Source organism: Brachyistius frenatus, unplaced genomic scaffold (genome assembly GCF_029030835.1).
Source record: "Brachyistius frenatus isolate BFR_SWC_R1_liver_20210118 unplaced genomic scaffold, ASM2903083v1 Contig_394, whole genome shotgun sequence".
NCBI lineage: Eukaryota > Metazoa > Chordata > Actinopteri > Embiotocidae > Brachyistius > Brachyistius frenatus.
In genome coordinates, this window is record NW_027210993.1 from 200,987 (window position 1) to 216,815 (window position 15,829).

At 42.3% G+C, this 15,829-nt stretch overlaps 1 protein-coding gene across 2 annotated transcripts; it reads left to right on the plus strand.

Annotated features, from left to right (window-relative positions):
• The first annotated feature begins 2,441 nt into the window (after nucleotides 1–2,441).
• LOC138636653 (proline-rich transmembrane protein 2) lies at nucleotides 2,442–14,950 on the plus strand. Of its 2 annotated transcripts, none has more exons than XM_069724776.1 (5): nucleotides 2,442–2,797; nucleotides 9,294–9,576; nucleotides 9,797–10,086; nucleotides 10,511–10,643; nucleotides 11,521–14,950. In XM_069724776.1, exons 2-5 carry the CDS (start codon nucleotides 9,387–9,389, stop codon nucleotides 11,535–11,537), a joined length of 630 nt encoding a protein of 209 aa, XP_069580877.1. In that variant the 5' UTR covers nucleotides 2,442–2,797; nucleotides 9,294–9,386; the 3' UTR covers nucleotides 11,538–14,950. The 2 variants fall into 2 exon arrangements, with proteins under 2 accessions (XP_069580877.1, XP_069580876.1); XM_069724775.1 differs by having other exon boundaries at nucleotides 2,442–2,761.
• The last annotated feature ends 879 nt before the right edge of the window (nucleotides 14,951–15,829 follow it).

Below are 15,829 nucleotides of genomic sequence, written 5' to 3' on the forward strand. Positions count from 1 at the left end.
CCGGAAACAGGACGAGATAACAACAAACCAAACCGGAAACGCTTGGTTTGTTCAGTGTCTGTCTTTCAAAGTAAAAGTGTCCCTTTAAAAATATACATTTATGTTATTGAACACAACATTCACAGAACCTTGTTTGCAACAGCAGTTTTTTTTTAGACTTGTTGCCAATTTGGTTAATTTGTCGGTTGATCATCTGTCATCATGGAGAGTGACTGAATTTTAACAAATAAAATGTAAACAAACGACTACAAAGAGACACAAAACCACAAACAACCATTAAACAGTACGATTAAACATCAGCATGGCTAATATCGGGCGTCACCTGTTTGCTTAGAAATGTTAATAAACTACCAATACAAATACAAAGACCTGAAATTTACAGGTCAATTCTCCAATTAGTCATTTGTCACTTTGAATTCCCAAATGACTGTTTTACGTGAAACCAATCGCCGACCAACGGTGACGTCACCCGTTGGTTTGTGTGGCATCGATACCACAACGAACACCTGTAACTGGTTTTAAATGCAGCGTTGCAGTTCCTCATTATGACCTCTGGAGGGCAGCAAACACAGGATTCTTAGTGCACTCCAGTGTCAAGACAGACACCAACACTTCCTGTGAAAACTACCAAAATGAAACCGTTCAAATCACCAAAACTGACATAATAAACTGATAGTTCCTGTGAAAACTATCAAAGTACAATCTTCATTAGCACAGGACATCACAATAACACTATCGCCATTAAATAATCCTGAGTACAAAGCAGACCAACTTTTCCTGGGAAAACTACCAAAATAAAACAGTCCAAGGCACCAAAAGACATAATACACTAATACATCCTGTGAAAATGATCAAAATAAAACATCCAAAACACAGGACAGACAGCCTCTTAACACTTCCAGTTTTTAAAAAAATATTCCAAACAGACAGCAGTGTACTGTCAGTATTAATTACAGGCTGTTTGAATGAATCTCGGTGTGCATCACTGATGACTGCAAACATCTGTAAAAACCTGCCCGGAGGCCCTTTCACAATGATCCTAATCAGGATGAACGTGTGTGATTCCCCGCGGAGGATGAGGACTTGAACTGGTGCATTGTTGGGATTGTGCTCAGTCAGCAGAAATACAGCAGGACGAGGGGGGGCAGCATTTTACCTTCAGTTAACCTACTCCAAACAGGAAATAAGGCCAATGTCTTCCAAAATAAGAGCATCACTAAAACACACTGGTAGGACGAACTAAAATGTGAATTTATGAAGTGAATTTTTAATGAAGTGGGACATAAAAGAAACATCTTTATGATCACCTCTGCGGACGTTAAAGTGCATCACAACACTTGCTGTCTTTGTGTGACCTCAGTTAGAGAAAGACGTTTGTCCCACAACTAATTGTGAGAAACTTCAGAGTAAACCTACAATCCGGTATTTACAGAATTTTTTTTGGAGTCTGCGGGCTAATAAACAGCATACATTTTTAATTGTTGACCTTTTATTGACCTGATATCTAACTTTTCTGAAAAGGTCTGAAAAACGAGGCCAATGCAGAAGTGTCTTTAAGCTGCAATACCACCAAGTGCCACTAGAATTCGGCTCCAAAAAGCCTCCGGCTCCATAGACTCCCATTCAACTTCTCTCATCAAATACAAAGTGAATAAAATGTGTCCATCAGTTATCTCGGTGTTGCTGGCTAAAGTCACTCCTTCTTCTTAGTTTTCTGGAGGTCCATCTGAAAATAATCCCTCATTCATTAGAAAATAAACTTTAAAAAGATGTGATTTGGGGGGCGAGTCTGTTTGATTGACAGGCCTGTGGTGCAGTCAAGTTACAGCTATTGGAGGGCGGGACGTAGTATCGTTAAGGTTTCCAGATCAGTCAGATCCACCGATGGCTCCTCCCCCAGCTTGTACAAATACGATCACTTCCTGCTTGGTTTCTTGTTCCTAGTTTCCAGTCACGGCAAACTCACAAATTTTGGCTTTTGAACAGTTTGATGTTCATAAATCAGTATTTTCTGACATTTCATCCATTAAATTAACTTGATTATAAAAAGAAGATTGTCAGATTGTAATAATACAAACTTGCTTAAAGTTTCCTGTTTGTCAAGAAATTAACACACCAAAAAAAAAACCCACAACTTTACAACAGAAGTGAAAACATTAAAGTCTTACAGGATTAAAAACCTCTTCAGAACCTCGGGAGGCTTTTATTTTGAAAGCTTTGTCGGTTGGTGCTTGTACCTGGAGTCAGCTTGATGCTGAGGAAAGATGGAGAGGAGAGCTGCTACTGTGCTGCTGCCTCCTGCACGCACGCACACACACACACACACACACACACACACACACACACACACACACACACACACACACACACACACACACACACACGCACACACACACACACACACACACACACGCACACACCCCTGCCCTCCCCTCCCCTCCCCTCCCCTCCCCGTTACTTCCTGCGGTGGAGCACACGGAGCTGCTGCAGCGACTCTCTGCATCATCAGAAATCAAACACATCTCACAGGGAAGGAGAACATCAAACAGACGTTCCAGCGTTTTATATTTTTCAAAGATCTGAGGGCGTGTTCGGTTTCGATCCGTCCTCCTCCATCAGATTTATATATATATATATATATATTTTTTAAATTATATTTCCAGTCCTGCTGCTGCCTCTCCTCCTCGGACCGAACCTCGTGCGTGCGTGTCCTGCAGAGATGAACCTCACCCTGCTGCTTCCTGTGGACGAGTAGTACCAGGTGAGCTCGCCTCCTCTTCGTCTCAGCCAGGAGAAGGTGGGTGTGTCGACCTCCATCTGGAGGTGCCCCGTCTCTCCTTTGTCTGCGTTTGGTGCATTTCTATGACCAGTGTGTGTTTGTGTGTGTGTGAGTTGTGTGTAAACCGTAGTTGGAGTCGTGGCGTTTACGTCCCAGTTTTCAGGCTCGGCCGCCTCGCATCGTTAAATCCACTGTTTTCAGACTTTCCTGCACGAGAAGGAAAAAAATCCTGCAGCAGCTGTTTTTCCAAGAGAAGCCAGTTGGTCGGTCAGTCGGTTGGTTGGTCGGTCGTTCATTCATTCATTCATTCATTCATTCGTTCGTTTGTTTGTTCGTTCGGTCGTCCTACAACAAATTGTACAACAAACGGTCACGCGAAGCTTTATTCCGATGTCAGATGATGTTTTTCCTCCTTAAATTACTTCTTTCTGATTGGATTCAGCCTGAAGTAATTTTTATAATCTCACTGGTGTTTTAAATGGGGAAAAGATTTCAGGAGGTTTTTTGTTTTTGTCGGACCGACGGTCTGAAACCCAAAGATATTTAATTCAAAAAGTATTTAAAGATGGAAAATCAAGATGTGGTTTTAATTTCATGATTGAAAACTTCTGTTTTTGGTGTATTTTTTGATTGAAAATCAACATTTCGTCTGATTTTAGAATAAAATCCACGTTAACTTTAGCTTCATTGTGGACTCGAACACCGTTCCTCCTTGGTTTGTTCCCTCCTCCCTCTGCGGACCCTTTGGACGTGGTCACATGACCTTTCTCGACCCGCCTCGCCACGGTGCGTGACATCTTCGATAAACTGTGTGTAGACGCCGCCGGCTGTGACTGACATCGGTGTTTAACGCCACAAGAGTGAAACTGGTCTGAATAAGTCTGAAAGATAATGAACTGACTGTTCTAACTGCATCGTTAAAGTTGGAAGACCTTTGCTTCCGTGGTTACAGTTATAAACAGGTGGTTAAATATCAGTTTGAAATAAGGAACAAACAGCAGCTTCCATGTTCAAAGTCAGTCGTTGGTTTTTGCATTTCAACCGTCACCATCTTGGTTTTTTTGGATCCAGAAGTGACCATATTTTTGGGACCACTTGAGGACGCTAAGCCCCGCCCACTTGTACCTGAAACCTGACTGCAGCCCAGGCCAAGTCAATCAAGCCCGACCCACCCTCCAAACCAACCCAGGATCACGGCAAAAGCGTGAAATAAACACGCCCGTCCGCTACAGCAAAACGTGAGATAGCAACGCTTTGGGCTGTTGAGGCGTGACAGTTTCACGTTTCGCTGAAGTGGACCACCGTGTCTATCGCAGGTTTTTTTTTGGCCTGAAACGTAGGTGTTTTATTTTCAGTTTCCAGGTAAAAACCAACTTGTTGAATACAGAGTTTCAGTTATTGTCAGTTTTATTTTAAGACATAAACACTCGTTTCTACGAAAGTCCTAAAAAAAAAAAATCCTGATTCATGTTAAAATCTTCTGAATTTACATGAAAAATCTTTGCTTATCTTTTTAAAAATATACTTTTTAGACTCAATGCTGAACATAAAAATGTTGCTTGTATTTTTAAAAACAAATTAGGTAGCCAACAGCTGTTAATGTGTTCAAACTAATTTCTGGATTATATTTGTTTCAGACAGCAGTAAAAACATTTTGAGGAAACTTTGAGGTTTTCCTGTAGTTTTACGGATTAAATCTGTTGAGCAGATAAAACGGAGATGGACCAATCGTTTCCAGTATTTAATGAAAGCTCTGTATCGAGTCGATACGTCGTCTGACTGATGGTCCAAACATTATCGAAGCATCGAGTCATTACGCTGCTGCAGCCGAGCTAAAAACAACCGACTGATGGCTCTTAATGGTCGCCTCTCCCTCCTGCTTCCCCCTCCGACTCCCGAGTGTCCGACGCTAATCCGCTAATTCGCAGACAGAAGAATGAAGGCGGCGGCGGGTTAATTGTTGTGGGAGTCGGCTATTTAGAACCCAAATGCCTTTAATTATCCTTCTGCGTTAGAGGAAAGACCCTTCAACCTTTCCTCAGCGGCGAATGTCGATAAAACAAAAGAAGAAAATGAACACGAGTCCGTGAACATTGACCGGACGGAGAAATCTCACGATAGAACTTTCTGACAGGGAACGACGTGTAGACGGTTCATGAGCCTTTAACGGCCTTATTAATGGTTAATAAACATTTATTAATGCTTTATAGTTCACGAAGAACCGGAAAAGAACTCAATGGGTGACAAGTTGGAAGAAACCATTTAAAATATCAAAAAGCTTTTGTTTCCCAGACTGTAGAAAATGTCTCACCTTTTTAGCTCTCTAATTGATCCTCTGATGGATTGATTGACAGCTTGTCTTCTGAAACAGCTGCAGGATTAGGAGTCTTTTTTTCATGGGAAACTTTTAATATTAAAATATATATAAACTTGTAATGTTTTAAACTTTTTAACAAGAAACTTGTAGGATTTTAAAAAGGTTTTTCCTAGAAAATTTACTCAAGAGAAACTGTTTTCATTCTTGTTTCTTGATGACAAACTTTTCAGATTTGTTGTTTTTACTGAAACTTCTTACAGACATTTTTTGTTTTGAGAATAATTTCTTTTTATAATTTTTTGCAAGAAACTTGATTTTTTTTTTCAGGTTTTAACAAGAATATTTTTGTGTTTTTGAAAAACTCTCCATCTTTTTTATTTTTTAAAAAATTAAGGACCGTGATGATGACACTGTTTCTAAATGACCTCAGAGTTTGGTGTTTCTCTCGTGACATTTTTATTGTGATTTATTTACTAATGCTTTCGATAAATCTGCAAAAAGCCAAAGTGTAGTTTAAATTTTTAAACAAACAGACCTCAGTTACTGGTTATAAAATAAATGAGGTTGTGCCAATTTTAAATAAGTTCATTTAAAGTTTGTCTTCACTTTTTAATGTAGAACTCAAAGGATTTCTTTACAACTAAACATCCCTCCCAAAATGAAGAATAACAAAAGATAAAAGTTTTGTGCTGCTTCTGCTCTCTGTTGAATATCTGCAGCACTTTTCAGTGTATTTAATTTTTAATTTTGTGTTAAAAGTTTTAGTTTGAGAGATCAGATGTGGCCTCGTCTCGAAATGATGAATGCAGCAGCTGAAATGTTCACAGGACCTCCGAAAGCGTCTGAACGTGGCGGGTTTCAGGCGTTTCTTTTGCAGATGTATCGTGTTAAACTAAATGATACTGATGCCGAGAGCTGCTCTGACTGCACTGCATCAGGAAACGCGAGCTGCAACATGCCGACTAACATTGCGAGAACAGTCTTTGCTTTTGTCAGCTGTTACCGAGCGGAGCGGCGCTGCAGCATTCGTTTCCTCAGGGGGCCAAACGGGACGAGTCATCAATCGAGTCGTGGCAGGTCATTACAATACAAGGAGTAAGTGCTGCAACAGAATTTTCTCCCAAATCTGCTCTTTAAGGATCAGCTCGGCCTCCGGACTGTCGCTCAGATCAATGCAGCTCTGGCTGATTGATCTGTGACTTACATTAACACCACAGCTGATCAAACAGCAGGTCACAGTGGAGGAGGAAGAGCTCCCAGACCGATGAAGAAGAAGAGCAGGTTAACTAGGGGATCAGCTGATGCATTAAAAATAAGTTTTTAATCAAATCTGCATTCAAATTTTTTTTAAAAATTTTTAATTTAAATTTTTTTAAAGTTAACAATTTTGGTTTTTATTGTTAATGATAAATAAACGATTTAATTTGTAAAATAAATGTCAAATGGTTTATATATCTGAGAAACCGACTCACTGCTCTTCTATTGAAAACATTTATTGAAACTAATATTGTCATCAATATGTCTTTATTTTCTCCCGTAATAAGATTTCTGTAAGAATTGTTTTTTTTAAAAATTTGTCAAATTTGAGCTCTTAAGCCAGGAAAGAGTGTCGTAGTTACAGAGTTTTGCAGATATTTTTTACAGCTACTTATTCTTGGGGAGAATTTATTGGATCTGACTGATCTGAGGGCGGCACGGTGGTGCAGTGGTTAGCACTGTCACCTCACAGCACAAAAGGTTCCGGGTTCGAATCCGGTCCTGGGCCTTTCTGTGCGGAGTTTGCATGTTCTCCCTGTGCTTGCGTGGGTTCTCTCCGGGTTCTCGGCTTCCTCCCATTATCCAAAAACATGCACCTCAGGTCAGGTTACCTGGCGCCGCGCTAGTGGCAGCCTGCTGCAGCAGCTCCCCCCTGAGAGCCCCCCTGCTGTAGTGAAGAAATTTCCCCTCGGGGATTAATAAAGTGTATAAAATAAAAATCAAAAAAATCTGATTGGAAACCCGATGATACTACGTCCCGCCCACCGATAACTGTAACCTGACTGCACCACAGGCCTGTCAATCAAACAGACACGCCCCCAAAAACACATCTTTTTGAAGCTTCTTTTCTAATGAATGAGGGATTATTTTCAGATGGACCTCCAGAAAACTAATAAGAAGGAGTGACTTTATCTAACAACACCGAGATAACTGATGGACACATTTTATTCACTTTGGATTTGATGAGAGAAGTTGAATGGGAGTCTATGGAGCCGGAGGCTTTTTGGAGCAGACCTCTAGTGGCACTCGATGGTATTGCAGCTTAAGACACTTCTGCATCGGACAAATTTTTCAGACCAGGAAGCTACAAACACTTATATATTTTTTAAATTATTAGAGACAAATTACAGAAAGTTTAACAGAATTAAACTCCCGTGTGCAGCAGCGCCCCCTGCTGTGTGGACGTCTACAGTCTTTTTCCAGGTGAAACAAGCTGCTCATGAGCTAAAACTGAAGTTGGTACCAAACACAATTCACAGACTTATTAACAACTTATCGGCTACAAATACGTGAAATAAAAAGTTCTAAAAGATTTTTCAGGAACATTTGAGAGCTGAAACTTTCAACTCCTTTGGTCTATAATTATTTCAGTGACTCAGTCAGTGTTCCCATAGCAGACTAAAGACTGACGTTTTAATGGTCCCTTCTCTCTAACTGATGAATTAAGTGGTTATTTCCGCGGCCTTTTATATTTTCCTGAGGTGCTTGGTGATGTATGAGTCCAAACTCCTGCAGTGACTGGTGGGACCACCTACACAGCCGACTGGGAGCCGGAGAGCTCCGCGGCAAGAAACCGTTGAGTCATCCGAATAAATCAACAACCTTATCAACCTACACAGATGCAGCAGATCTGTTTTATAAATATTTTCTTCTTCTTCTTGCCCTTTGGAAAGACGAGATCACAGCGCTCGGAGCTCTGCGAGGCATCGGCGTCAACGTTTCGGCCGTTAGATAATCTGCTAGAGAACACGGCTTCATATTGGATGAGCTCCTCCAACACCAGGTCCATTCAGTAGCTTTAACGTGTGGCGTGAAATGGGAACACGAACACTTTCATGAGTCCATTTACTGAGGAATATTTTAACGTGCTGCTTGTTTCCAAAGTCGAAGGTTTTTATCTGTTTCCTTTCATCCTTTAAAGTCTGAAAACCTAAAAAAACAACAACTCAGCCTTGTTTTTTTCAAATCCCTGATCGTCAATCTGGTCACGAGCAGCCGGATCTCGTTTCCACTGCAGGGACCTGAAAGAGAGACGTCTGTTTCTGACAGCGAAGCATAAAAAATGCAATGTTGTCCTTTTATTAAGGAGCAGAAGTTTTTAATATTATCCCTTCTATTAAATCTCCTGCTTCACTCTCGAGATGCTGCATTTAATAAAGCTGCAGTTATTGGAGACAAAATCAATCTGAATGCAAACAGCATCGCAACCAAAGCCGTTCACTTTGTTGGAAGAAGTTTGTGCTCTGAACTGAATAATAAATGTCCAGAGAAGTGAACACAATCTCCCACTTTGAGAATGATCCAACAAAATACCATTAAAAACTACACAAATATGTAAATGTTTGTTTGTAGGTGAAAGAACAATCAACCATCAGTGACGTCACCAGTCGGTTTGTGAACGTTACAAAGCCTCCAGTTCAGATTCTGTCCGTCACCATTTTTGCTAGTTCGGAGCGGTTTGGAGCAGGAAGTGACCATATTTGGATGAGCTGGGGGAGGAGCCAGCAGTGGATCTGACTGATCTGATTGAAAACCCGACGATTCTACGTCCTGCCCACCGATAGCTGTAACCTCACTGCACCACAGGCCTGTCAATCAAAAATAAACGCCCCCCAAAAACAGGTCTTTTTGAAGCTTATTTTCTAAGGAAGCCACGAACACTTTTATAAACAGTCTGGTTAGTCTAGAGAGATGGTTGTATAATCTACAACTAAGGTCCTACAGCTGGGAGTCAAACTCTTCACGTCTTAGCAATTATATTATCAGCATGCGCCATGTTGACATTTACTTTTACTGGACCCTAATGGATTATGTTGCTCTTTCAGACAGAGGTTGTATTTTTCTGTAGGTTTTTTGTAAAGCTTTAGCCAGACATCGCTGGTCTGCTATTACTCCAGAAAATCATCAATCAACCTGATTCCATCTCTTTAATCATTTTAGAGCGAGCACCGCCTTCAGCTTTTCTTCGACCGTTAGCTTCGTCTTCACAGTCCGGTGGCCACCAGTCCCAGCGCCGCCCAGCAGTCCAGCAGCATGGAGGAGCACCAGCAGACAGACCAGCCAATCGGCACGCAGCCGGACGGAGACGTCGCCCACGCTGCCGTGACCTCTCAACCGACCAGCGCAGAGCAACAGAACCCGCCCTCGACGACGGACGCTCCCAAGTCGGAGGACGGGAAGTCAGTGGACCACCTGACAGTGATCAGTGACACCATGGAGACCAGTAAATACAACTTCATGTTCAGTTCCACATTTTCAGATCAGAAAACGTAATAATTGTAATTTTCCCCCAAAATTGGACTCTCTGAATCTGAAATTGTGCATCCAAAGTGCTTCACATCACGTTTATAAAACCAGTTCTGCTGTTGGTTCCCGGTGGGATCGGTACCACTCGGTACACTTTATTCGTGAATGTTACATCTGGGTCCTCTCTCGTCTCCCAGGTAACGGTGTCGGTCCCGTGATGGTCGACGCGTCCCCCACAGTGGCCTCTGTGTCGCCCAAGTTGCACGCTTCGCCGGGCGGCCACGCTAATGGCCGGGCTCGCTTGGGCAGCCGGTCCGGCTCGTTAGCGGCGGGTTCGCCCAGACCCTCGCTCACCCGCCGTCCCAGCGCAATCACAGAGGTCGCTGTGGACGGATCCAAGCCGAGGGACTACCTGCTCCTCGCCATCCTGTCCTGCTTCTGCCCGCTGTGGCCCATCAACATCGTTGCCCTCACCTTCTCCGTGATGGTACGACTTTAGAAACCACATTAAACTCTACTGAACTAAAATGTTTTTGTCTGTATAATAATGTACGATATGAGCTGTTTATTATCATAATTTTTAGGAAAATGATTTGCAGAAAGACAATAATGAATACTTGTACGGCCAAGAGGCATCGGGCTTGTGTGGATTCTTTAAGGAAATAATTAAGGACAGTAGGGGCCAGAAAACACCCAAAATGGGTTGATAGACATGTCGTCAGCTTTATAAATATGCTGGCTAACATGTTAGCAAAAGCTGCCTACGTGACCATCGTCCCATCGGTGGTGTTTGTATCCAGATGAAAGACAGACAGACGTTTTTTTCTTTTCGCTCTGATTTTGGTCAGTACCAAATTCTGAGGAAATATTTGACTTTTTAGCTCTAAAATGTTTTTTTTCCCCCTCTTCAGTCCCGAAACAGTCTGCAGCAAGGAAACATTGACGGAGCTCGTCGTCTGGGCCGTAACGCCATGCTGCTGTCCGTGGTCTCCATCTTGGGAGGGATCGCCATCATCGCTGCAGCCATCGCCCTCAACTGGGGATGTGAGTAAAGTCTGTCATTCACCCCTTCCAACACCAATATTGATAGCAGCTTATCTAAAAAGTCGACTAGAACTGGGCTCAAACTTCAATACTTTTATGACGGCAACCGAATTATTTCGGTATCTACACAAAAAATGCCTCAAACACCTTCATCCACACAGAAACGTTTTAAGACATAACTTTTACTCCGTTTATTTGGAAGTAGATCGATAGCACGTCTATATACAGACTTCTCTCGGGCGGTCCGCCTACGTTTGAATGTAAAATTTACCCAAAGATGAAACTGAGTGATTTCATCTTCGTACGCGAGGCATCTGGAGAACATCGATAAATTGAAGTTTCTCGTGACAGCTTACCTGGGAGGCATTTATGAAGGATTGGTAAATTGTAGCGTCCAGCAATAACACATAACGTGAGGCGTTCAGGGGACATCTGTTCATTGTAGTGACAGAAAACAACCTGCGTAACACTCTCCCTCTCTAAACTGCATGAAAACTAAACATTTGTGCCATAATGTGGCTCAGAAGTAAAGCAAGGTTGCCCACTGATCGTAAGGTTGGCGGTTTCGATCCCGGGACTTTTCTGTCAACATGCCAAAGTGTCCTTGGGCAAGACGTAGGACTCAAGGTTGCTCCGATTTTAGGCGAGTACCATTCGTGGCAGCTCTGATTCCTTTGGTTTGTGGGTCCATGTGTGAACAGGAGGAGCATTGTTGACCGCTCAGGTAAAAAGGTGCTACGTAAGATCACACTATTTATCATTTTTCTGAAGAATCTTTCAGGAACCAGTATCAAAGTTGAAGGTTTCAGTACTAGTATCGAAAAATTGTGAACGAAACCTCAGTAAACCTCTGTGAATGTCTGTTATCTCTCTCCAGTGATATTAAAGTCCTGATTAAAACCAGTCGGCACGCCGAGACTCGACTTCCCGACGACGTCCACGCCACCGCGACACCGTTCCCTCCCGTTCTCGAAGCACTATCGTTATCAAGCGCCTGCACCGGATGAAAAACAAATAAAAAATCTGTTCCCGTTCTTTGCTGTTGTTTCTTGCTGCACGACGAGCATGGTCTGCCTGACGCTCTACCTCCGACACGACCGACCGACCAACCGACCGACGCCGGATTCGGAGCAGGAGAAGAGGACGGATCACCAGGTTTCATTCTGTGGTAGCAGCTTATCTCCTCCTCAGGCTGCTGTCTCCCACCGCCCTGTTGTCATGGAAATGGACATCTGTCTCTATGGAAATGGGATTATTCTGATCTCTAAAGAAGGTCCAGCGACGGAGCGAACTGTCGGACGTGGTTTTCACATTTTTGAAGGCAAAAAAAGAGAAATTGGAACTTTGGCTGAACTGAAACTGTGAGACGCTGCTGTGATGGTTTAACGTGAACTGAGTCGTTCTTTCACCGCGAAGGAAGGACGGAAACGGACAAACACCAGAAAGAGGACTGTTTCGTCACACGAACGCAGACATGGACATCTCATGACGTCACGGTCCGGGTTAGTCTCCGGTCCACTAGCTCCCGCAACCTCTCATTCAGCTTTTATGTCATTGGTCTGTGTTAAAAAAATGATCCACGTTTCTGATGTTTACTTTAGATACTGAAGATTAATCAGATCCAGCAGCTGCTACAAAAGCCACAACATTTTATTCATATTTGAAAACCATTGAAGATCTTTTATATTGTCATTTCTAGTCCCCACTTCTAGCATTAAGTCTCGACGCTAATAAAAACGTTCGTGATGAAGCAGCAAAGTTGATCTGATGAAACCGTTTACAGTAAACAAAGCTAGGTGCCGCTCTCCGCTGCCAGACTCTATTAGAACATTTGGACAATTTAAGAAACCTAAAATCAGCATTTCTGTTCTTATTGAAGGAAAATAGTTTGTGATTTTAGATTTTTACACGCTCATCTCGTCTTCGTCTCGTCAGCGTTCCCTCAGTTTTTCGGCGCCTCCGGGTGGCGCTGTACCAAAAACAATCAGAGCGCGCGACAAACCAGCAACAGAGACGCTCTCTCTCTCTCTCTCTCTCTCTCTCTCTCTCTCTCTCTCTCTCTCTCTCTCTCTCTTTCAGCCCGTTTGTGTTGAAACGTGCGTGCGCTCGCGGACGGATCGTTTCGGGGGATCTTCGAGGAAATAAGCTGTTGTTACGGAACCAAATCCGGCCTTCGTCTCCTATAACCTGTGCATGTTTACAGTATTTATTACAGAATGTTTTACATACGACCGTAGCCTCATTTAGCCGACGAGCTAACTGAGTAGCACTTTGTAAATAAGAGTATGATATTGAAAAAGTGAAAGTGTCCCTCTTCTTCTCTTCGCTTTGAACCCGCAACTAACTCCCACGCGGGTTTCTAACGACGCGTCGCTGCTGTCGAGATGAAATTTGGGCTCGAAGGTTTCGAAGCGGCGACGCGTTCGAACTTTGCACCAATCAGAGTGCAGAGGTGTGGTCAGGCTCAGAGGTGGGGGAGGGGCTTATGATGCTGCGTTTAGGTCATATGGGTTCATTAAATGTTGGCGTTTGAGTGAAGAATGAAGGTTTGATTTTAGAGTTAGTCGCCTCATTTCAGACATTATTATAGTTTTGCCAAATTTCCCGATAAAGAGATGCCAGTTACGGCCTTGAAACCGCCTCCGTCTGTTTTCCCAACAGACCTCAACACTGCAGTCCTCATGACCCGTTCAGGAGGTCGTTGTGACCCCGAGGATTCATTTCCTCCACTGAGCGAGAAACTTGAATAGACAGAAAAGCTGCGGAATAAAAATTCCCTCAGTTCCCTCATTTTTTTGGTGTTTTTTTTTCTGGAAATTGGCATTTAATTTGGGTTTAATTCTTATTGAATAATGGCCTTTCATTTTGGTACGTTTCCATATTTGTTTAGTTTTTAGACACTTGGCTATTCATTAGAAAATATTGGAGCTTTTTCTTCACTTAAAATCAGACACTAGATAATTACAATAAGTCAGATGTGCCCTGAACGCAGCATAAAGTCCCCGCCCTCCTGCTCCCACAGTCACTCTGCCCACTCCTGTACTGTATGTAGCATGCCTGTTTACTAATCACATTATGCAAAAAGAAAAAGGAAAAAAAAAAAAAAAGTCCCTACGTGACGTCGTTACGAATGCTAGCTTATCTGATTTCCGCTCCGGTAGTGAACTCGTACACGTTTTTTTTTACGCACTTTGCTTGCGCTACCTCTCAGAGTTGCCTACAGTGTTTTATCGCCTCACGTCGTTTCACTTTGATGATTTTAATCGACTGTTAAAACTTCTCGTGCTTCGGTTTGTGTTTCCCTCTGTTGCGTTTTACTCTCAGAGAAACTTCCACCTCCGACGTTATAATTGTATGAACGCGCAGCATTTTGATCGTGAACACGTCACCTCAAATCGATAGTCACACTTCTGTACTACAGCTGGCACGGGTTGTGCACACAGAGAAACAACTATAACTATATATATCTCAACAGAAAATTGCCGTATGAGAATTGAATTGTCTTTCCCTTAAAAATGAAAAGTTTGGAGGAAGATTTTTGTAAATCGGCATTTCATCTTGAAAAAAAAAAAACATTTAGTGAAAATCCTAGAATCCAAAGTTAACAGTATTTTTGACAATTTAATCATAACACGTGTCAATTAATTGAAGATAATTAACTGTGATTTAAAGCCCTCAGCGAACAGACAGTGCCTTGTCCTCCAAAATGCTCCATTGTATGCTTTGCCAAGCTAATGCGAACGCAAAGTGGGAGATGCGTTGACATGTGCTAACTTTGACATTCCTTAAATACGTTAAAATGTCAACGTGTTGTTCTGTTAATTGAAGCTAATTAAAACACACGATTTACCAATGAATGTGCATGAAAGTGAAGTTTTTCATTTTCTTAAAGACACCTGTTTCAAAATGGGGACAAAAATTAGAGACAACGCAGTAGAATATCAATAAATCTATTTAACTTGTGAAATGGTGAAAATCATCCGAAGGACTTCACATGTTGGTACTCGGCCCACTGTACGTTGCTGTGCTATCGATGCTGTGTTTAGTGAAAGCCGCTTCATTCGCTGTTCACGTTAACTCTTCGCACCAAGTTGTCCGTTTTTTCTGCTCTCGTTTATGACCATGTTTTCATTTCTTTTGTAAAAATGCTCTTTTGACACCTGATTACCTGATCTTTGTATTTTTGTATTTCTATTCTCATTCTCTGGATCTCTTTTGTATGGTAACCTACGGTTTGTAACGCTCGGTATAACCTGCTTCTTTTTTTTTTTTTAAACAGCGAGGTTGGGGGGGGGGGGGTGTTGAGGAGTCGGGGGGGAGGAGGAGGAGGGAGTGTAAGCATGAGTAGACAACTTCATTATGCCCCCTCTCTTATTATCGATCGCTGTCTCCTGACACGGACTCTCTTTGTGCCTGTGCATGCCTTAAAATTGACTGCTTTATGGAGCATACAGAATGAGTATGAGTGTACACACTACATTTATCAAAGACACTGTTGATCTACCGCTGTTGAGTATTTGATCATGTTTCAAGGGAATAAATTCCAGTTGAATCCGACCACCTCTGAGTCTGCCGGCTCGTCAATCTTCAGCCCTTTCAGGATGACACATTTTCTGCGTCGGAGATCAAATCCGTGTTCACCAGCTCTTATTCTACACGACAGACGCCTCCGAGAACACAACATTGGTTTGCACTCACGCGGTGGTAAAACCTCATTACGGGAAACTCACTGAAAATATGACTCACATCTCGTGTGACGCATCTCCCAGAAAACCTGCGGTGGCAGGACACAGCCGGTAAACAAATTATTCACCATCGTTAATTTTTCATAGTTTCTGTTGTCATCTGTGCAAGAGATGTTTTCTTTTGTTACTTCACACGTTAAAACCTGCTTCACGTCTTCTTGTTTCTCCGTATAGGTTTCTGAAAAGATTTCCAGATGTTTTCGACGTTCGTCCAGTAACAAACGTCCGACACTTCCACGAGACGTCGGGTCAGTGAGAGATGTTTTTCAAACGTGACATAAATAAGTGTGAACTTCAGCATATTGTGTTTTTTTAATTGGTTATCTTGCAGCTAGTTACAAAATTATGAAATTAAAAGTCATGATTTAGACTTTTTAATTTTGACTTCGTATTTTTTCTTGTCAAAATTTGGATTTTTCATATTTTTGTTATGATTGACAA